General features: G+C 37.6%; 3 protein-coding genes across 3 annotated transcripts; all 3 read left to right on the top strand.

Annotated features, from left to right (window-relative positions):
- Window positions 1–5,935: 5,935 nt before the first annotated feature.
- Window positions 5,936–8,712, top strand: LOC136201245 (small ribosomal subunit protein uS9c). The gene is made up of 2 exons (XM_065991871.1): window positions 5,936–6,367; window positions 8,295–8,712. The coding sequence occupies exons 1-2, from the start codon at window positions 6,035–6,037 to the stop codon at window positions 8,580–8,582; spliced, it is 621 nt and encodes a 206-aa protein (XP_065847943.1). The 5' UTR covers window positions 5,936–6,034; the 3' UTR covers window positions 8,583–8,712.
- Window positions 8,713–13,398: 4,686 nt separating this feature from the next.
- LOC136200695 (probable E3 ubiquitin-protein ligase ARI2) lies at window positions 13,399–17,559 on the top strand. The gene is made up of 7 exons (XM_065991116.1): window positions 13,399–13,674; window positions 13,752–13,889; window positions 14,278–14,310; window positions 14,404–14,683; window positions 15,258–15,738; window positions 16,444–16,992; window positions 17,078–17,559. Exons 2-7 carry the CDS (start codon window positions 13,767–13,769, stop codon window positions 17,172–17,174), a joined length of 1,563 nt encoding a protein of 520 aa, XP_065847188.1. The 5' UTR covers window positions 13,399–13,674; window positions 13,752–13,766; the 3' UTR covers window positions 17,175–17,559.
- Window positions 17,560–18,447: 888 nt separating this feature from the next.
- LOC136200949 (probable hexosyltransferase MUCI70) lies at window positions 18,448–22,566 on the top strand. The gene is made up of 6 exons (XM_065991453.1): window positions 18,448–19,045; window positions 19,647–19,864; window positions 20,018–20,194; window positions 20,272–20,427; window positions 21,554–21,830; window positions 22,170–22,566. The coding sequence occupies exons 1-6, from the start codon at window positions 18,679–18,681 to the stop codon at window positions 22,400–22,402; spliced, it is 1,428 nt and encodes a 475-aa protein (XP_065847525.1). The 5' UTR covers window positions 18,448–18,678; the 3' UTR covers window positions 22,403–22,566.
- Window positions 22,567–23,404: the final 838 nt, after the last annotated feature.

Here is a 23,404-nt window from a genome sequence, read left to right as displayed (position 1 = left end):
AAATAAGGTAATAGACCAAAATAATGTCAATTTTGAAACTAAAGACTATTTTGGTGTGTTTTTTAAATTATAAATAAAAAATAATGTCGAATCAAAAAAGTGAAAATTTAAATTACAAACACCCTCTACGTGTTCAATGAAATGGATATCAGAATTATTATGAACCGTTGGTAGATCGAGCGCGTTCAAAAATAAAAATTAAGGATTTACCATTTTATTAATCTCATTATAATAACGGTTAACTTTTTATTTTATTTTCGGAATATACCTCCTTTCTCGTTTTCTCTTTTCTTTCTTTTTTCATATGAGAGTCAAGTGGCTCACTTTTTTGTTTTTATTTTTTTAATATAAATTACTAAATAAGTATTAATAATAATTATTAGAAAATTAAAATTAAATCCCCTTGTAGACCCCCTAATTGGGAAGTCTATAGGAGTTAATAAGTCTCTTTTGAAGAAACCTAAGGCTAACCTTAAAAAGAACCTTGGTTCTTTGGATTCTTGGGATAAAAGAGGGTCGGCTGGTACCTCTTCTAGGCTCTCAGGAGCCCCGAATAAATACCTGCTCTAGGGTGTGTGCCTGTGATCAGTTGTCTTCCTTCTGATGGACTTCTTTGTTTGGAATGTTAGAGGTGCGGCTAGCAAGGCAACCCGCATCCATGTTAATGATCTTATTAAGCAATTTAACCCTTCTTGTTTTGCTCTTCTTGAAACCAAGGTTAGTGGTTCTAAAGCAGATGAGGTGGTTAAAAAGTTTAAGAATTGGAAGTGTGTCAGGTCGGAGGCGACTGGTCGAGCAGGGGGGATCTGGCTTTTTTGGAAGCCAGGTCGTGTAAGTATTGATATTATTACTATTGATAACCAATTCATTCATAGCAAGGTGTGTTATCCTGGCAACAAACCTTTCTTTGTGTCCTTTGTCTATGCCGATCTGATCCTGACTAACCGGAAGAGGCTTTGGGAGATCCTGTTCTCTATTAGTACGAATATGATGGATCCTTGGTTGGTCGCTGGTGACTTTAATGATATTGCCCGGATGAGTGATCAGAAAGGGGGGGCAATCATTATATCAACCGGTGCCTTAACCATAAGCAGAATATGGATCTTTGCGGGCTATCGGACCTTGGTGCGGCTGGCCACAAGTTCACCTAGAAAAGGAACAACGTGTTTGTTCGGTTGGATAAAGTGTATGCGAATGTAGCGGCGATCTATAGATTTCCTGAGGTAAACGTGCTGAACCTCCCTTTTCGCCACTCGGACCATAGTCCTATTCTCGTTAAGCTGGTTAAAGGTCATCGGCCCAAAGGGAATAGACCGTTTAGGTACCTTGTTGCTTGGGACACCCATCCTGAGTTCAGGAACTTTGTTAAGGATAATTGGCAACCCCATTCTAATGTTCTCCTTACTGCTGAGGAGTTTAGAAGAAATGTGGTGGGATGGAATAAAAACATCTTTGGCCATATTATCTGAAGGAAAAATAAACTCTTAAGGAGGACGGAAGGCATTCAACGCTGTTTGGAGATCCGTTTTGACCACAGTATGAATTGTCATCTTAGATCTCTCTAGAACGAGTTGGAAGCGGTCCTTAGACAGGAAGAGCTCCTTTGGTTCCAGAAATCTAGGAAGGCTTGGATTAAGGATGGTGACCGGAACACCAGATTCTTCCACCTTTCTACTATTATTAGAAGACAAAGGAACCAGATCGATGCTATTAAAGATTCTAATGGTGACTGGATTTATGAGGAAGAAGATATTCGTCGCCTTGCTCTTGAGTTCTATAAAAACCTCTTTAAAGAGGAAGTTGTGGATCTGGACAAAGCCCACTCTGGGATCACCTTTCCTAGGCTGGAGGAGGAGGTAATTGTTGATGCCTTTCATCCTATCGACCGGAAAGAAATTGATCTTGCCTTCACCAGCATTGGAGCTACTAAAGCTCTAGGGATCGATGGTATCCCTGCTAGTTTCTACCATAAACACTGGGACTCGGTGAAGGAAGGTGTCTATAATTTTATCTTTGGAATCTTCAGCGGTTCCAATGAGATTAGCCTGGTGAATAAGACCCTCCTGGTTCTGATCCCTAAGGTTGAAAAGCCCTCCTCCTTTTTACAAATGAGGCCGATCAGCCTATGTAATGTTTTATACAAAGCTATCACTAAGATTGTGGCGAATAGGATCCGGCGGATCCTTCCTGAGATTATTAGCCAAAATCAAGGTAGATTTGTTCCTGGTAGGCAAATGATGGACAATGTGGTAATTGTCCAGGAGATAGTCCATTCCATGAAAATGAGGAAGGGTAAGAAAGGGATTGTGGCTCTCAAGCTTGATCTGGAGAAAGCTTATGATCGTTTAAACTGGAGCTTTCTTTTGGATAGCTTAAGTAAAGCTGGTATTCCTGAGAACTGGAGGAGTTTGATTGAAGGTTGCGTGTCTTCTCCTGTTTTCCAGGTTCTGATCAATGGAGATATGTCTGATGAGTTTTCTCCTTCTAGGGGTATCCGTCAAGGAGATCCTATGAGCCCTTTCCTTTTTGTGATAGCAATGGAAATGCTGACTCACCTAATTCAAGAAGCTGTGAATAAGGGGAGTCTCCATCCTGTGTCCATTAACAGATTTTGCCCTCCTATTTCCCATTTGTTCTTCGCTGACGATGTGATGATCTTTGTGGAAGGGAATGAGGAGCAAATTGGTGTGGTCATGAATATCCTGGAGTGCTTTTGCGTTGCTTCTGGCCAGAAGATCAATGTCCACAAGTCCCGGATGCTTTGCTCTAAGAACATGGATAGAAGCCTCTGTAATAAGCTTAGCGATCTTTCGGGTATCCCTCTTACCCAATCCTTGGGAAAGTATCTTGGGATCCCCCTTCATAGTGACAGAGTTTCCAAAGCCTCCTTTAAGGAGACTCTGGACAAAACTAATGGGTTGTGTGCTAGTTGGAAGGCCAATTCTCTTTCCTTGGCTGGCCGTCTAACCTTAATTCAGTCTGTCAACTGCGCAGCTCCCAATCATATCATGCAAGCATGTAAGTTGCCTGAGCCGGTTCTCAATGAGCTTGATAAAATCAACCGGCATTTTCTTTGGGGTGAGTCTAGAGAGGGTAGGAAGATTCACCTAGTCCCTTGGAAGGAGGTCTGCCAGCCTAAAAGCAGGGGGTCTTGGCATCAGACAAGCTAAAGATAACAATAAGGTCTTGTTGATGAAGCTCCTCTGGAGAATGTGGCAGAACCCTTCTTCTCTTTGGGTTCGATTGCGTTGTGGCAAGTATAGAAAGGACAAAATCTTTGGGGGCCCTAAAGAGAGGATTGGCAATCGTTCTTTCCTTTGGAAAGGGCTCAGTGCTGTGTTTGCTGAGTTCTGCACGGGGGTTGGCCTGGAGGTGGGTAATGGTAAGTCCATAAGCTTCTGGTATGACACCTGGATCGGAGATAAACCTCTTATAGAGGTTTGCTGCTCTCCCCCGCCTAGCAATTTCCGCAACTGGAGGATTGCCGATGTGGTGGACTCTGATGGGGACTGGATTTGGTCTATGTTTGATTCCTTCTTGAGCCTTGATTCTCTCCTTAGAATCAGGGGAGTGAAGATTAGTAACCTTGAGGAGGACAAGGATAGGCATTGCTGGGCCCTGACAAAAAATGGAGCTTACTCTTGCAAGTCTACCTTTGAAGCTTTTACTCTTGACAGATCCGACCCTCTTTCGGACACTTGGAAATCCATTTGGGCTCTGAAAATCCCTTACCGAATGAGGAGCTTCCTGTGGCTTGGAGTCAAGGACAGGTTGCTGACTAATTCGGATAGACATAGACGTCACTTGGCGGATTCAGGTGCTTGCAGTAGATGCAGAGGCCAAGTTGAATCTTTGTGCCATGCCCTTAGGGACTGCCCTAAGAGTAAGGAGGTTTGGCAGAAAGTTCTTCCGCACCACATTCTCCCCTCCTTCTTTGCCTACCCTGAGAATGACTGGTTCTCCAATAGGGTTAAAGGTAGGTTAATGGCTAGCATGGAACAGAGAGACATTTTATTTGCTATTATCTGCCACCACCTTTGCAAGTGGAGAAACGAGGAGATCTTTGGTGAGAAGACTGTTTTTATTCAGAACTTACCCGAGTTCTTCTCTAAAAATCTCCTTACCATTACGGGGAGCTTCAAAGGGGACCCCCTTGCCAATTCTACCCAGAATAAAGAGGTTCAACTCGTTGGGTGGTGTAGGCCGAAGGATGGGGTGGTTAAGTTGAACACGGATGGCTCCTGTCTCAACAATGGAAAGATCGCGGCTGGAGGCGTGCTCAGGGACGCGGGAGGTGCCTGGTTTTCTGGATTCACCCATAACCTGGGTTTGGGCTCATCCTTTTCAGCGGAACTTTGGGGTATTCTTTCTGGAGTCAAGCTTGCCAGAAATCTGGGTATTAAAAGGCTTGCTGTGGAGTCTGATAATATGGAGGCTATTAGTATGATCTCTAATAATCATGCTTTTTGTCTTAGTAGCCAGAACCTTATCAAAGCAATAAGAAGTCTTGGCTCCTCCTTTGAGTCCTTAGAGTTCAACCACATCTACAGAGAACAAAATCGAATTGCGGATCGCTTGGCGGCGGCTGGGCACGAGGGGATGTTAGGTGTTTTCACCCTTTCTGATCCTCCTATCTATCTTTCTTCTCTCCTTTTAGAGGACAGAGTTGGGGTTAGCTTTCCTAGGCTGATCCCAGGTTAGCTTTTGTCTCGGTGTTGGTTTGTTTTCTTTCCTGTTTCTACCAAAAAAAAAAGAAAATTAAAATTAAGGGGGTGTTTGGTAGCTGCTTTTCGACCTCATGTTTGCGTTTTCACTTTGAAAATGAGAGTTTAAGGTGTTTGGTTAGACACCTCATGTTTGCCTTTTGTAGCCAAAAAGTAGCTTTTTATAAAAGCAAGGAATCCCTGCTTTTTGGAACAGCAGCCTTTTCAAATAACAAACAGCAAACCGTAACAGGAAATAGCAAACAGCAGATAAAACAAACGGACCCTAATATAAACTTTGGATGTCATAAATATTTTTTAATGCATTATACATTCCACATTTTGAATCAATAATAATTCAGTATTAACAATTATAAAAAACTTAAAGTATTAAATTTACTAATAACTAGTTTATGTATAATTTATAAAAATAAAAAATAAAATATTATGTTAGATTATATATATATATATATGGTATTAATAACCAACTAAATATAAAAAAAAATATGGTATTAATACTAATTAAATATAGATAAAAAAATTAATAGTAGGGGGAGGGAAGTAATTTATCAAATATGTAGGAGAAGGGGAAGAGAATGAAGGATGAATGAGTTATATTTAAAAGTAATAATAAAATTAATTGTTTCTTTTTTTTTTTTTGTTAAATCCTAAAATTAATTATTTCTAATTTAGATTCACTGAACCAGAATTGAATTATACATCTACACATTCGATTGGGGGACCTAAAATGTAAAGTTATATCTCAACGGGGTGTTTGTTAGAAGTGATATAGGAGGTGGGATAGAGATAAAAAAAAACACGAGATAAGTTATCCCGTATTTGTTTGGGAGATAGAAGAGTGAGACGGATGAGGGATAAGCTTCTTATCCTTCAAATCCTATACCCAGGAGAGGGGTGGTATAAGGAGGTGGGATAAGCTCCTGCGATTTTAATAGGATGGAAAAGTCCATCTTATCCCTCAAATTAATGTTATGTAGTTTAAATAAGGTTAAAATAGTAAAATGTATTATTTTATCTCAATCTCTATCTCACATACCAAACATTGAATAATAATTCTCGACTATCATATTTTTATCCTTATCCCAACCATTTATCCTTATACTTATCTCAACATTTATCTCTATCTCTGTCCCAATAGAATACCAAAGGCCCCAAGTGGATTTTGAATAAAGGATATAATAAAGGGCAAAGGAGTAATTTTCGCTAAACATTATCTTCTTTTCTCTTTCACTCACTGAAACTCATCCTCTTCCAGAAAGGAAGAGCTCAAAGAAAACTGCTAAATTGGATTCAATTGAATCAGAAAACGAATGGCAATCTCAATTTCCTCACTCTCCTCATCCTTTTCTTCTCTTTCATTTTCTTCTCAGGTTTCTCAAAAACCCAAAATTCTCTCATGCTGCCCTTCAAAATCTCTTTCTCTCTCCTTCTCCGTCAAACCTTCCACTCTTCGCGTCTCCGCCACCGTTGCCGCTCCCCCGGAACCTGAGACGGCCGACCTCGAAAAATTAGTGAAATCCAGGCTCCCTGGCGGGTTCGCTGCCCAACCTATATGGGGCACTGGCCGTCGTAAATGCGCTATTGCTCGAGTCGTTCTTCAAGAAGGCACTGGCCAAGTTATCATCAATTACCGCGATGTTAAGGTTTGCCTTCTACTCATTCTATCTTTCCTTCATTAATTCGCCTCTGATACTGATAAACCTACACATGTCGAAATGTTAGTGCGTATTCCAATTGGATGGCTTGAGAAAGTAGCCAAAATATGCACATTGCACATAGAAAGCTGCTTTTGAGACCTGAAATGAATTGGAACAAGCTGTGATATTCTTTACGTATTGGGATTTCACTTAAGAAAATATGTCTTACTATGACATATCATGAGTATGCAAAATTTCCAGTTTAGGTTTTTCTGTGTTCTGCAATAGTCTAGCTTTTACTCTGGATTATGGTTTTAACTGTATATGTAAGATTCATGCGTTTGCTTGTGGGGGTACTTTCAGTCTTCTTAATCTGTTATTCTTGTCCTAAAAGTGGGGAACTTTAGGCCATTTCTGTTAGAGATTATATTGAAGCTATTTTGGTTGAATCGGTTGCTTGATATGGTATAGACTAAGCGGTAGAGTGTTCGAATTTTGACACCTTCATTTTATTAAAAATAAGTTCAATAAAGATGGACATGTATTTTACACCCTTCAAGCCTCAGTGCTATGTCAAAGATTATAATAGAAGTTATTATTGATCCTTAACCATCAACTTAAGGTTTTGGTTTTAATGGTTACTTGACATGGTTTTAGAGCCCGTCGGACCAAGAGGTGGAGAGTTCGAATCATGGCAACCCTAATTTAATAATGAAATTTCTAACACATGGTAAAATAAGATGAACCTATATTGTACACGTTTTAAAATGTGAGTTTTGGATATGCTTTATTTTTGGACAAGGGAGTTCTCGCCTGGACTCTCCATTGCTGTACTATAATCTTTGGGCACTCTCCATTGCTGTACTATAATCTTTGGGCCGTAGTCTATTATGATCTTACATTTAAAATTGCGCTCTATTTTGGATTCTTCTAAGCACATAATAGGAACTATCTAGTGCAGCTTTTGAATCCTTAACTTAATTAGTTTTCTGGTAAAACATGTCGTCAATCAAGAGATGCTCTTCTATCCATGAATCTAATTTAAAATGCTAATCAATTCAAAATCATTTATAATGGCTCTACCAGTAAAGTGTAACTGAACCTTCGAACTAAACGTGTTTTTCTGTGAGATTTGTATCCTTCATATGAATTTTGAAACCTGTTTGAGCACTTGTGAGTTGTGATCTTTGGTGAATTTTTTATTGCAAACTTACTTTTCAGTATTATGTTTTCTTGGTACTTTCATACTTGATTGTGATCATATTGAGTTGTGGATGATTATCCTGTACTATGTACACAAATTGTTTGTGTATTTTCATTTTTTCAGAAATATTTGTTTGGAAATTGGAGTGGGATCTTTCAAAAGCAAAATGTAGATTTGTTTCTGCTGTAAACTGAGCATGGAACATCAACCTTATTTCTTGCTGTTTCATTTTCATTTGGATTTATGTTCAACTTCATATGAGCTCTCAAAAGCCAAGTCCCTTTCATGACCATATACATTGCGTGCAGCAAACAAAAAAATTTGGTTTGTATTCCTAAATCTGTTTGGTTTTTTAGTTGAGAGTAACAAGCAAAATTACCCGAAGCAGTGGAAAATCTTCTTTTTGTTTGCACTCCTAAATCTGGTTGTTAATTTAGTTGAGAGTAACGAGCAAAATTAGCCAAAGCAGTTGACAAAGTTGAATAAAGTAGATACCTTAGTTCGTTGGATCGATGAAAATGACTATCAGCATCAGTCTAAAATGGTCCATTGAGGCATCAAATTGCTCATTCATCTTGCTATGATTATAAAACTAGGAATTCATACCACAATGCTTCCCCAAATACCGAATGTGGCATGATCGTGTTTCATTTTGATTGGTATGATTTTAGAACAGGAACTCGAAGTCCCTTTGCTCTCTCTCATCCATTTGTCTCCAATGTTGTGTAGGAATATCTCCAAGGTAATCCGTTATGGATTCAATATGTAAAAGTTCCATTGGTAACGCTGGGGTACGAGAGTAGCTACGATGTATTTGTGAAAGCTCACGGGGGAGGCCTCTCGGGTCAGGCACAAGCAATCTCACTAGGGATTGCCCGTGCGCTGCTAAAAGTGAGTCAAAATCACAGATCACCATTGAAAAAAGAGGGGCTATTGACTAGAGACTCCAGGGTGGTTGAAAGGAAGAAAGTCGGCCTCAAGAAAGCTCGGAAGGCCCCACAGTTCTCAAAACGTTGATGTTGGATTCGTTCATACTTGTATCTCTAGTTTCCAGCTTTTCTCTGTATACATTTTTGTTCTGTTGCAGTGTATTTAATCAAATCATGATATGTTTTGAATATTTGAATGAAAAATAGGAATTATTATCTCTGTGGGGCTTGTTTTATTGATGATTCTCCATATTTGGGAGCTAGCCATTGATCCAGGTTTCGTTTTTGACTAATTTGTTATTCTGGTAGGTATGTGCAGTTGAATTTTGAGTATTGTCTTTGTTGACAATTTGTGAATCTGATAGGTTTTAGCAGTTGAATTCTGAACATTGTCCTTTGACAATTCTGTTCTTGGCAATGCCATTAATTGCTTGATTAATCTATCTATTTTTTTAATTAAATAATCAGATGTTGAATAGGGATAATATCATAATATAAGAGTCTTATATACATCTTGCCAATAAATTTTAGTTTTGTAATTTTAGCCCTAAGCAATCGTATACGCAATATGCGAATATGTAACATTGGAGCACCAGTTAGCCAATGCTTCAAAGCCACGTATTTTGTCCAAATGCAGTAACAATATTATACTACCAGTTACGTTATTATGTTATGATGCTCTACCCTCAGATTTAATAAATCCAATGGTAAATGGGATATATTGTGACATACTAATGAAATTTACATTATAATATATTAAAGTGAAAATCAAAGAAAATTAACCAAATGATGTGAATAAATTTGACTAAAATTTTTTGAAAAAAAATATTTGACTAAAAATTTGGTTCTTTTCTCTTCAAAAAAAAAAATTGATTCTTTTTACCAATATCATTAGATCAAATATCTATTTGTATATTATTATTTTATTAACTCTTTTATTTTTTTGGTAGGCAAAGGAGAGAAAAAAACAAAAAACCAAAACATTAACCCGGGATTAGCCTGGGAAAGCTAACCCCAACCCGATCCTCAGAAAGCAAGGAATAAAGGAAATCCGGAGGAGACGAGAAGGTAGTGACTCCCAGCATCCTCGCCTGTCCCTCAGAAGCAATGCGGCCAGCAACCCTGTTCTGCTCCCTAAAGATATGCTCAAAGTTGATGGAATCGAAGGAAGAGCATAACCTCTTGATCCCTTTAACTAAATTTTGGTTGCCCAAACATAAGGCCTTATTTTCCGAGATGATTTTAACTGCTTCAAGGTTATCCGATTCCACCAGAAGATTTTTTAAACCCAAATTTTTAGCAAGCCTAAGCCCAAAAAAAATTCCCCAGAGCTCAGCAGAGAAGGAAGAACCCACTTCTAGGTTCTGAGCAAAGCCAGACACCCAAACACCTCCAGCGTCTCTCAAGACCCCACCAGCCGCAATCCTACCATCCGACAAACAGGACCCATCAGTATTTAACTTCACAGTCCCTTCCCGGGGTTTGCTCCAACTCAATAAGTGAACCGCCTTGCTTTGGCAAGTGTTCGTTAAACCCTCCTCCTTGAAGCTATTAATAAATGTATTAATTTTTTTAGAGAAAAAAGTAAGTAAATTAGGAAGAATGACAACTCCTTCTCCAAAAATATCAGCGTTCCTCCACTACCAAAGCTGGTGACAAACAACCGCAAAGAGAATAGCCCCATGCTCCAGCTCAGGCAAAAGCAAACCTTTAACTCCATCTATAAACCAATCTTGCCCAGGATAGTCAAAGAAACTAGTCAGCAAGTGGCTCGGAATAATTTCCTTCCACATTTTTTTGCTCTTCTCACAATCTCTATGAGTATGGCAGGTAGTTTCAGCCTAAGCTTTGCATCTACTGCAGGTATCAGCCTCCACAAGATGTCGTCTTTTCCTTTCCACATTCGTGAGCAGCCTGTTTTTAGCCCCAAGCCACAGGAAACTCCTAATACGATAGGGAACCTTCAAGGCCCAAATGCTCTTCCAAGAGACGGAAGTATGAGAATCTAAGTTGATATAGAAAGCCTCGAAGGCAGATTTACAAGAGTAGGTCCCATTATTTGTAAGGGACCAGCAATGCCTATCTCCATCATCCTCCTCACTGCTCACTTTAACTCCTCGAATCTTCAGGAGCGTCTCCAGATTAATGTAGGCTTCAAAGTTCGACCACATCCAATCTCCCTCTGAATCCACCACATCGGCAATACTCCAATTCCGAATCTCCAGAGGCGGCAGCGAAGTACACTCCTCTAATAAAGGCTCCCCCCCTAGCTAGGAGTCATTCCAAAAACTAATGGATCTGCCATTACCCACCGACCACCCAATCCCATAACATAACTCAGAGAACACTGCATTGATCCCTTTCCATAAGAAGGAACAACAAAGAGCTCTCTCTTTTGGCCCCCCAAAAACCTTATCCTTTTTGTATTTACCACACAATAACCGAACCCAAAGAGCCGACGAGGATTGCCACATTCTCCAAAGAAGTTTCATCAAAAGAACTTTATTATTGTCTCTGGCTTGTCTAATCCTTAACCCTCCCCTATTTTTAGGTTGGCAGGCCTCCTTCCAAGGAACCAGATGGACTTTATTACCTTCTTCCGAGTTCCCCCACAAGAAACGACGATTGATCTTATCAAGGCCATTGAGAACAAGTTCCGGCAACTTACAAGCTTGCATTAAATTATTAGGAGCAACACAGTTCACAGATTGGATCAATGTAAGCCGACCCGCTAGAGAAAGGGAATTAGCTTTCCAATTAGCACAATTTTTATTGGTTTTATCAAGATCTCTTTAAAAGAAGCCTTTGACACCCTATCACTGTGGAGAGGAACCCCAAGATCATTACCAAAAGCCTTTGTCAGAGGGATACCAGAAATCTCACTCAATTTCTTACAGACACTTTGGTTCATGTTTTTTTAGCACACCATCCTAGACTTCTGGATGTTAAGCTTTTGACCGGAAGCAGAACAAAAGTTAGTAAGGATATCCATAATCACACCAATTTGCTCTTCACTTCCCTCCACAGAGATCATCACATCATCAGCAAAGAACAGATGAGTGATCGAGGGGCAGAATTTATTAATGGAAACCGGATGAAGCCTCCCAGAGCTAACCGCATCTTGGATAAGATGAATGAGTCTTTTCATAGAGATCATAAATAAGAACGGGTTCATAGGATCCCCTTGACGGATACCCCAGGAAGGAGTAAACTCCTCAGTCATATCTCCATTAATCAAAACTTGAAAGACAGGAGAAGAAATGCAAACCTCAATCAATTTTCTCCACTTGTCTGGAATCCCAGCTTTCTCTAAACTATCCAGAAGAAAGCTCTAGTTAATCCGATCATAAGCTTTTTCCAGATCCAGCTTAAGAGCCACAATTCCTCGCTTCCCCTTCTTGACCTTCATCGAATGAACCATCTCTTGAGCGATCACAATGTTGTCCATCATCTGTCTTCCCGAATTTCAGAAATAAAAACATGAGGTCGAACTAGGTCCTGACAGAGGCTGTCCAGGCTAAGAGATGAACAACCTTATTTCCAAAAAGACTGACAAAATGGATCCTAACGCCATTAAAAAAAGAACATAAACTTTTGTCATAATCTAACACGATTCTGTAGACTGGTCAGAAAGAATTTTGTTAAAGATGTTCAATGACCACAACTACATCTAATTCAAGCACAACATTATTAAGTCTTTTACTCTTTAACCAACCAAGGGCCTTTATTGCCTTGCATTCTTTAGGTAAAAGAGATCCTTGCAGCACACAACAGAAACCACCACAAAAAGCCTCAACGATGTATGAAGAACAACTCTAACACCAAAATTATTCGACCCTAATATCAAGGATGCATCAACATTAAGCTTCAAAAACAAATCTGGTGGACAAGACCAACGAACCAGAAGATCATCAGTGTGATTATGAGGTCTAAACGAACAAAACCAACATGATTACCATTTTGAAACTCATGTCACTTCTTAAGCAAAGAACAACTCATACATATAGGAACAGAAGTAGGAATACATTCTTCCACACCAAACTATTTATAGCACACCAAATACTCCAAAAATAGCAACCTAAAAATAACACCGATCAGAGTTGAAATTAGTGAATACCGTGACCCGTAGAACCCAAATCAACCAAATGACTATCTTCCACTACCTATTTAAACCCCCTAAAAAGCTATTAGGGATAAGGATGAGAACCACGCTATCATCTGGGGTAAACAAATCATTGAAGTCGCCATGTGAACCCATGGAAGTATAGAGGCGGTAGAAAGCGAAGAAGGTCTCATGGATCAGAACAACGAGAGCATCTTATGTGGCCATAGAAATCAGTGAAACGTCAAACTTGATCAAAGTAGAGATTGTTATTGGTATCGATGAAATTCCTACAAGAATTGTTAATAACAACTGTATTTTTATCCAGATAGGAAGTCCAAGCCACAACTAAACCCAACATTATTCACGCTAAATCAACCACCAAAACTCAACTTCCTCATAATAGCATCCAGTATACTAATTAAGTTCAATCCTAGTCTCAGAAAGAAACACAATATCAGTCTTGTTATTACGAACAATATCTGAGAGAACCTACTGTACGTGGGTTACCCAATCCACGACAGTTCCAAGTTAAGAGACTCGTAAAATCCTCAATAAAGTGAGAAAAAAACTTAATTCTCAATCAGGAAAAAAACTTTTAAAATGGATTTTTTCATTTTTTTATTAAAAATTTAATTAATCACCATCCGCTTTTCTTCCATTTGCATCTGTTTTCATAAAATAAATTTTAAAAGTTATAATAAGAGAAAATTATATTTTACCTTAAAATCATATGATAAGTCATGAAAATTGCATTAGCACTAGGTATTATTTTATTATATAGTTTTGCAACCCAAAAAGATATAAATTGTTTGGCTGCAATCCACATATAACAGGAAAACGCAATCCGTACTAGGTTTCTACCTAGGAATCGCAGCAGTAAGAATTCTTGGAACTGTATAGTAGTAGAAATCAACACGCCGTGAAAACTATATGGTGTTTCGAATAATGGCATCCGCATTCGTTGATTTGACGCGCCTAAGCAACAATTAATGAAGAAACTCAGTAATTTCTTTCTAAATTCATACTGCAAATTCCGACGTGATCATCACTCAAAGCAAAACCTCCTCTTCCCTTGGTTTGATGACTCCTCTTTCTTCTCCTTCCCTTAATCTGAAATTTGATCTCTGTTTTCATATGTAAATTTAACCACAGTTATACCACGGCTCAATGGAGGATTATGCAACTACCGACGATGATTATTATGAAGATTACGATGATGATAGGGATTCTTTGGGTGGCTTTGAGCTCGACAGTGGAATAGTGGAAGCAGCCACTCGTCCGTCTACTAAGGTAAGGGGTTAGTTTTGAATTCTCTTTTTTAATTTTTTAGTTAGTTCAGAATGAAATCTTTCAGCGGATCGTTATTTTTGGACCTTGACTTGAATAGTTAAATTCTATGTATAGTTTTTGTTTTGTTTTCGCATTGATCAAATATGGACAATAGCATTAATTGCGCTGATTTTCTTAGGTCGATTGGTGTTTGAGAATGCGGTGCTATAAACTACTGAATATTCTAATTTTGACAGTGAAATCGGTGTAATTTTGCACAATGTTTGAATTATTGATTCTGCAAAATCAATCAGAGTGTGGATTTATCTGTAGATTTGGAATTAATGTTTCCTAATTTGTTTCTTAGTAGTTTTTAATTTCTTCATCTATATCTTCTCTCTTTTTGCAGGTAATCACGAAAGAATCTCTGTTGGCTGAGCAGGTAATTGTTTGTATATATCAAGAAATATAGCCAGACCTTTTTTGTCTTACTGATAATTTTTCTTAACCTGAGGGAAGATGTTGAATTTTGCAGTGGGAGCACATTGATAGAGTAATGGAGTTATTATCATTGAAGGAGCACCAGGCTCGGACCTTGCTCATATATTATCGATGGGATGTTAATAAAGTGATTCAGTTGTTTGTGGAGGATGGGAAAGATAAATTGTATACTGAAGCTGGTGTGGCGATAGTATATCAGGAAGACCTTGTCACAGCCCAGTTACCATCCTTGGTCGATTGCAATATTTGTTTCGATGAGGCATATGCCAGTGAGGTGACTGTCATGGACTGCGGTCACTTCTTTTGCAACAACTGTAAGTACAGTTCTTTGGTTAGCATTGACTCAATTCCTACTCTTTTGGTGCTGGCCAAAACCCAGATTTTGCATAAATTATTTTCTTTCCTTTTAAGAACCTGCATGATGATCGTTTTTAAAACAACAGAATATAAGAATGGTGTTGAATAGCCTGAAAGTCGCCAAGATGTGTTTGGTGCTTTTAATTGATTGCAATAGATGTAACAACATGCACTTAAAGCTCATTCATGCAGATACTATTTTGGGTATTTTGTTATTTTAGTTGATCTTATATTTATTACATAGCTTATTGTAATAACACTAGTAGCAAAAAGTTTCCAATAGCTATTAGTGGGATTAAGGAAGAAGAATAAGTTTGTTTAATCACCTTTTTCATTATGCCAGATATAGATAATCCAGATTTTGTATCATTTCTGCTCAGTTCACAATCCTTGACCTCATAGAAGCTTATTTGCTAGGCTTAAGGCTGCCATCTGTTAATTTTTAAAGTGTGCGTTTTATTGTGTTTTTTTATCTTTCTAACACCTGAAAAAGATATGACCTTTATTTTTCAATTTTTTTTGTTTGTTTAGGTTGGACTCAACATTTCATTGTGAGGATAAATGAGGGCCAGAGTAGGCGAATTAGGTGCATGGAATCCAATTGCAATGCTATCTGCGATGATGCAAAAATCAGAAATTTAGTTGCTGCAAGCAATCCTGATCTTGCAGAAAAATTTGACCAATTTCTTTTAGAGTCATATATCGAGGACAACAAAAGAGTTAAGTGGTGTCCTAGTGTTCCCCATTGTGGAAATGCTATTCAAATTGAGGATGATGAACCTTTTGAGGTTGTATGCGCATGTGGTAAACAATTTTGCTTCAGTTGCTTGTCAGAAGCACACTCACCTTGTTCATGTATAATGTGGGAACACTGGTCCAAGAAGTGTCAGGATGCATCAGAGACAAATAATTGGATCACAGTCCATACGAAGCCTTGCCCAAAATGTCGTAAACCAGTTGAAAAGAATGGAGGATGCAACCTGGTGTGCTGTCTATGTGGACAAGCATTTTGGTAAGATTTTTTTTTCACCTTTGTTCTACTTTTCGCACGTTTGTTTTCTTCTTTTGTGGAGGTGAGGGGGCAGTGTTTACAATTTCCAGTAATCATGATTGGTAACATCCATTACGATCTTCAATCGGATCCTCTGGCCTTAGTCCATTGGGATTCAAACCCAAGAGTCTGAGATTCCAGTCGAATTCAAAACCAACTTCCAGGTTGTACCCTGGGTACAGTTATATGCTTCTTTAAACTGATAAAATTTGGCCTTCTTGCTTGTCACAGATTAAGAATTGGACTTTCAAATGCTAACTATAGTTGTAAAGGCCACAACATTTGAAGTTTATAATTTTATTAGCCTTTTGCCTTCTCTCTTTAGTTTATCTACATGTTGATTGCGTTGTGGTACTTTACTTTTGTCCTTGTTCTAATCTGTTTCGGAGTGGATTGATCTGCAAATGTACTATGCCCTAGATTTACCTTAGCAAGAATTCCCCTGCTTATTTGATGATAAATCTGAGAAGAATTCATTGGCATTGTATACCAGGTTATTCACTTGGTGCGATTTAGATAACTTATCAAGTCCTTTGTTTTTTAAATGCTACCTTGGTTGGTGATCTAGATCTAATCAAATCCTTCTTAGTTACTTGTTTGTTACTTTGCTTGCTAATTATTTAAATGCCACTTTCTTAACTCTTACCGGTTTCTGGCTTTGTACAGTTGGCTCTGTGGTGGTGCCACTGGCAGAGATCACACTTACACCACTATAGCTTACCACAGTTGTGGGCGATTCAAAGAAGAATACATCAATAAAGCTAAGCGTGCTGAGAGAGATCTGAAACGGTACATGCACTACTATAAGCGATACAGGGCACATTTAGATTCTCTTAAGCTTGAATCTAAAATGGAGGAAACCATAAAGGGAAAGATATTAGCACTTGAAGCGAGGGAATCAGCATCTAAAGATTTCAGCTGGATAAGAAATGCATTACACATACTTCTCAGATCGAGGCGCATTCTTTCAGCTACCTATGTGTTTGCATTTTTCATGTTTGGTGATGACTTGGTGAAAGATGAAATGACAGACAAGGAAAAGGAGCTTAAAAAGAATTTATTTGAGAACCAGCAGCAGCAGTTTGAGGGAAATGTTGAGAAGCTGTCGTCGTTTCTTGTAGAGAAATTCCACCAATACGATGAGGAAAAAGTTTTAGATTTGAGAATGAGGATCATTGCGGTCTCAGTTTCCACTGACAATCTATGCCGAAATATGTGAGTTCCTGCTGAACTTTTTGAATGTTTCCCAATCTAGAATAACTATAACTGTGTGATATAACTGAATGTTGGGTGTATGCAGGTATGAGTGCATAGAGAATGATTTGTTGGGGTGCCTGAAAGGGACATTTCACAGTATAGCTCCGTACAAGTCAAGAGGCGTGCTTAGAAGTTGCTAAAACTGATACAACAAATAAGAGACCTCCATCCAGCAATTTTAGGAGTTTTGTCGATGGTAGGTGTTTACATAGATAGTAACAATAGGAATTAGACGGTTTCAAAATGTAGAGCTTAGTTCCGGCCTGGCCCGGCCCGGCCCCTTGGCATGACTTAACTTGTAGGTGATTGCCTTGAGAGATAAATGATGGACATGGCTCTATTTTACTTCTTTTTGTTATGTTTTCAAGGGCTTGGTGAGATCCCAGCATAATAATTATTGTATAGCTGCCTATTTGATTAAAAATAGTTTTCCATTCTTTCAAACTTCTGCAAATTCTATGGTTAGAAATGGTTAGAAATTTAAATTTTTTAATTTTCTAAATATAATAAGTTTTTCAATGTTAATTTGCAAAACTTTTTCTTTTTTAAAATAAATATAATAATGGCACAAAATGTGAGCAATAGCTTGACTCTTCCAATGGGTAATGCGACACATTAATTTGACAGTACATCTGTGGTATCATATTGCTTTTAAACAGATGTTTGGCTCCAATGCCACAACCATTTCTGGAGATTGGATGTATATTTGGAGTTTAAACATTCCTCCTAAAGTGAAGAATTTTATGTGGCGAGCTTGTAACGATTTCCTCCCGAATCGTGAGAAGTTGTTTCGATTTCAATCGTGAGAAGTTGTTTCTAAAAGGGATCAACACTCCAAATATTTGTGCAACCTGCAGTGAGCTAGGAGAGCATAACATACATCTCTTTATTGATTGATCTTATGCAAGGACCTACCGGCCTTGGACATGTGGATAAATGGCTATTGAACTTTATTCATTTTAATATTAGAGTCATTGAACTTCAATTCTTAATGGTATGATCACTAAACTTTACACATTTTAACATCGGTGGCTACTCAACTTTAACTAACTCATCAAAATGACCGTTAATGACATCAAAATGAAAATATTCAAAAATTAAAGTTGTTCAGAACGATATTTACCATGAAACCACATTTCTTATTTTCCAAAATCGTTTTTTTTTTTTGTAGCTTTCTCTCTCTCAAAATTCACTCTATCCCTCTTAACCAAACAACACTTAAATGATCTCAAAACGAAATTTGTCTGGTATTGAAAAATGTATTAATGATCGTATCGTTAAGAATTAAAGTCCAATGATCATAATGTTAAAACAGATAAAGTTAAGTGGCCATGCATGTAATTTACCCATAACGATATAAAATGATTAATGTACACCCTTGTTAATTTCCCTACCAAACATAGGATCCGAGATAACTTTTAGGAAATTAAAACAAAAGATAAAAAGAGCGGGTATGGTAGATCCTTCTGTTGTGGTTTTCTCAGCAGCTGAAACTCTTTCACACTCTTACTATTAACGAACTCGCCAAACACTGAGTCTCTGTGCTTCCTCAAACTCCAAAACCTAACCCCCAATTTTCACTTCTCCTCGTATCATTTCATACCTATTTATTTAATTCCATATCTGCAGACTACTTATTTAGAAATGTCATCTTCTATGTTCAATAACAACAGCATTTCAATCTCTGTCTCCGACGAAGATCCAGAAGAAGCCGGTCGGATGCGGGTGCGAGTGCATAGAAAGCGTAAGAAAAAGCAGGGTCGCCGAGCCAATAACGAGTTGGTTCACCATGTTCTCAGGTTTCTCTTCAGATTTTGGATGGTTTTGATTTTTCTCCCCGCTGCTGGACTGCTCGTGTTCGAAGCTTCAAGGATTGCTAGAAAACCAAGTTCAGGTGTGAAATTGGCGAACAATGAGACAAAGACGCCTACGCCGAATTTGAAAATCAATGATGGAGTTAGTGAATCGAAGAAAAAAGTGGACACTAATTTGGATCGGCTTGATCCGCCTCGTAAGTTATTATTGGAAATTCCTGAAAAATATACTTTATTGTTTACTTACATCAGCTTTCTTTTAATATATTTCGGGAGAATGCGTGCTTTCCCTTCGCTGCAACTCACATTTTCTTTTTATGTTTTTGTTTGTTTAATTTGTTTTGAATTGAGGTTATTCATTTATATGAAGCGTTGTCGTTAATTGCCATTTGAATTTCCACACAAAATCAAAATCATTTCATTTGTTTTAATTGAGGTTACTGCATTTTGCTGAGGTTTTGACAGGTGATTGAACTGTTGTTATCAATAAGATGATATGACGATTACACACAAGTTTGGAGTGTATGATGGAGTGGGGGAAACAGAAAATGGATTTTCATTAATTTTTCAAGCATGTATGCACTAATTCCTCTAAATAAAGTGATTTGCTTGGAAAACTGAACCATGTTGCTGGTTTTGGACTTGGGTTTTATAAAATGAAAAACGCAATGATTAAAATTCAGTCATCTACATTAGGCTTTTAATATTAGAAGTAATGTATTCTGCCTTTGATTATCCAAAATTTAGAGGATGTTAAAAGATATTCATTGTGTGAAACACATATGTGGATTGTATCAGGTTGCTTGAAGCTGCTACCTCCTGAAGAGCTTCAAACTTTGGATATTCCTATACATGATAAATTCAGAAGTCCTGTTAAAAATGTGGTTTACATATCAGAGGGAGACATACAACATGGAGGAGGGAATGGTACCCTTTCTCAGCTTCGCACAGAGGGTACACGATTTAACTTATTTACTGGAGCACAAACCCTTGACCAGAGAGCGAAAAGCTTTAAGGTTATGAACTGCATCTTCAAATTATTTGGCAGGTTTAGGATGATATGATGTACTATGACATCAATATTAGGATGAATTTGATATATTCTGCATCATTTACCTTTTTGTGAAAACCTTCACTTGTTTATATTTTGTGAAAATTGTGGCTTTCAGGTAAGTGAAAAAGCTGAAATACATTGTGGCTTTTACAGTGAAAATGGAGGGTTTAAGATTTCCGATGAGGACAAAAGCTACATGCTGACCTGCAAAGCTGTGGTGTCCACTTGTGCATTTGGTGGTGGAGATGACCTGTATCAACCTATTGGAATGACAGAGACATCACTGCAAAAGGTTAGGTTCTAAAGAGCTGAATTGTTACATTTTTTAGACATGAGCAAGCTCAAATTATTTTGGCTACAATGGTGTAGGTTTGCTATGTTGCATTTTGGGATGACATCACTCTAGCTGCCCAGGAATCGAAGGTGCATGGATTTGGTGAGAACCGTTTTATTGGGAAATGGCGCATTGTGATTGTGAAGGATCTTCCTTTTACAGACCAAAGGTTAAACGGTAAAATCCCAAAGGTATTAACTTATATGCTGTAATTATTTTTAGCAAAGAAAAATATGTGCCTTGATTTATCTAATATCTTTTTATATTTAGTTGTCTTTTGGTAATTGGGAAATTCTGGGTTTCATTCTTACCATTGATGCTTTTTGAGTTGTTTCTGGAATATACGTCAAAACTTCAAGAAAGACGCTCTTTTTACGTTTATTGATGCTGTGAACTTTCTTACAAATTATAACTTGCAATTCCTTGAGAATGGAAATGGTATAATGTGTAGAAGAAATCTAATTTAAATCTATGGAATATTGCTTTGTTAGTTATTTTTTGCTATGTTTTCCTTTGTTAAACTAGTTTTGTATGGAGGAGATTCATGTGTTTAGATTATGAGGTTAATACCCATAATTTCTATGATGATTGCACTAAATAATAGGCACAGTTTCATTTTATTTCCTCAAATAGATAATAGCATGGAAAGACAAATTTGGAGAAATTTTGAAGTATTAAACAACAACAACAACAACAACAACAAAGCCTTAGTCCCGAAATGATTCAGGGTGGGCTAACATGAACCATCATACAAAATCGTGAAATCAAGTCGTGTTAGCGACATAAATTCTCTCCATCCACTCCGTCCTATCCACTGCCATATTTTCCTCATTCCCCAATAAACTCATATCACTCTCAATCACCCTCTTCCAAGTTTGCTTAGGTCTTCCCCTACCCCTCACCATTACATCCCTTTGCCACTCTTCAGTTCTACTAACCAGCGCATCAAGCGCTCTTCATCTTACATGGCCAAACCACCTTAGTCGGTTTTCCTTCATTTTATTCTCGATAGATGTAACCCCTACATTCATCATGTCTTAGTCTATTATATAATAGTTGAAAAATAACCCTAACTTTATGTAGGAGTATTCATTAATGATTCTCATATTCATCAAAGTCATGCTTGTCTACTTAAATATTCTTTTTTGTAAGCCGTCTTCATGAATGGTTCCATGGATGTTCTTTCTGTTAGCTGGCACCACAAAATGTGCTTCTTTCTGAAGCTGTTCCTTCCATGCATGTAAATTTCTGTCCTCGTGTTGTTCTGGTGATCTTTACATTCTTTTCATGATTTTAATTCACCCTCGCTAATTTCAGATGTTGGCACATCGACTGTTTCCCCATGCCAAGTATTCTATATGGGTAGACTCAAAATCCCAATTTAGGAGAGATCCGTTAGGTGTACTGGAAGCTCTACTTTGGCGTTCAAGTTCAGTATTAGCTATCTCACAACATGGAGCTCGCAGCAATGTGTATGAGGAGGCTGTAGCAGTTGTGAAGAAACACAAAGCTGCACCAGAAGAAGTCGAGATGCAGTTGAATCAATATCGGCAGGATGGACTGCCTGAAGACAAGAGATTTGATGGAAAGAAGGGTGAGTTATTCTTTCATTTGAAATTATTATGTTTAACTGGGAATTGACAGTAAAAGCTCTCATGAAGATAGTTATAACTAAGCTTTAAACCACTTTTGCACCAAGCTTCTATGATCAAATGTATATTCTTGTAGCTAGCAACTTCCTATTGCATATAGCAGTTTATTGACTTTAGTTAAGAGAAATTGGACTATTAGAAGAGGCAGTTTCTAGGAAAGCCTAACTCAATACGAATTAAGATAGATTTATATTTGCATTGACCTGAGTCACAGAGCTTTTAGTGTTGTCTTAGGTCATATTAATTGGGAGTTCTCATAAACAAATAATTGATCTCTGCAGCTTTAAATGAAGCTTCTGTCATAGTGAGGGAGCATACGCCCATGACTAATCTATTTATGTGCCTCTGGTTGAATGAAGTCGTTCGCTTCACCTCTCGAGATCAGCTAAGTTTTCCATATGTACTATGGCGGCTGAAAATGCAAAAGGACATCAATGCTTTCCCTGTTTGCATCCGAAAAGATCTAGTTAATAGTATGGGCCATGTCCGCAAGGCTAAGCCTTTAGTAAGTTGATTCTTGGTGCTATTTCAGTGCATTTGAGTTTTCACTGTCCCCAATTATTAATGTTTTGGTCATCCAACATTGTAAATGGCTGTAGTAAACTTTGTATTATACTTCGGCTATTAGCCTAATAGAAGGGGAAAAAAGGTAATATCTGTGATCATGATGTTAGTGAATGCAGCAGTCTGAATAGAATAGTATGCAAAGTAGCACAAGTCAAGAAAATGAGATGTCCGTAGAGCAATTGAAGCTATGGATAGATTGAGATGAATATATGTTGTTTACACATCAATTGATTAAAAGGCCATGAATCTATGACATGTTCGGTTCACCGTTACATGCTTGTAGAGTAGAGCTACTCATTAGATGCATTTATCCAACATTACTTGGTTGCTGTTTGGATGCATTTACCCAATTAGGTGGAATACTTATAGGCAAAATGCATGATTAAGGCCTGTTTGGTTCATTGTTTGCTGTTGCTAATACATAGCAAATGTTAGTTGATTTTTCTGTTAAAAGCAACTGTTTCGAAATTTTAATAAATACTTTTTTATTTCCTGTTTAGAATTAAAAGACAAAAAGTAATTCCGAAAAATAGAACCAAACGGGCATTAAGTCTTTAAAACTTCACGGTTTTAAAGATTAAGTTTGATATTTAATTTTTATACATGTTGAGTTCTTTACTAAACGGTTCTATTAGTTAAGTTGTTAATGATGAGCTTAATGGGTAAATTAAAGATAAGCTGTGTAACGTGTCTAGTTGAAAAATCATGGGCTTAAATAAATGAATTTATTTTTTTAAAAGCTCAAGAGTTTAAATATGTTGTTGTTTATAACAATAATAGGTTAATCACTGTAAGATGTTTGTGTAAAGTCATTTAATAATGTGAATTTAATATAATCCTATATAGAAAACAAGAATGTAATCAACTAAAATAAAATCGAAACTAGATAATAACAGCACACATTATATGAATTCTCTCTTAACACTAGGTAGGGTACAAAAAAAAAATC

Source organism: Euphorbia lathyris, chromosome 7, assembly GCF_963576675.1.
Source record: "Euphorbia lathyris chromosome 7, ddEupLath1.1, whole genome shotgun sequence".
NCBI classification, from domain to species: Eukaryota; Viridiplantae; Streptophyta; class Magnoliopsida; order Malpighiales; family Euphorbiaceae; genus Euphorbia; species Euphorbia lathyris.
The sequence above is the reverse complement of the archived record's forward strand: the minus strand, read 5'-3'. Positions and strand labels throughout refer to the sequence as shown.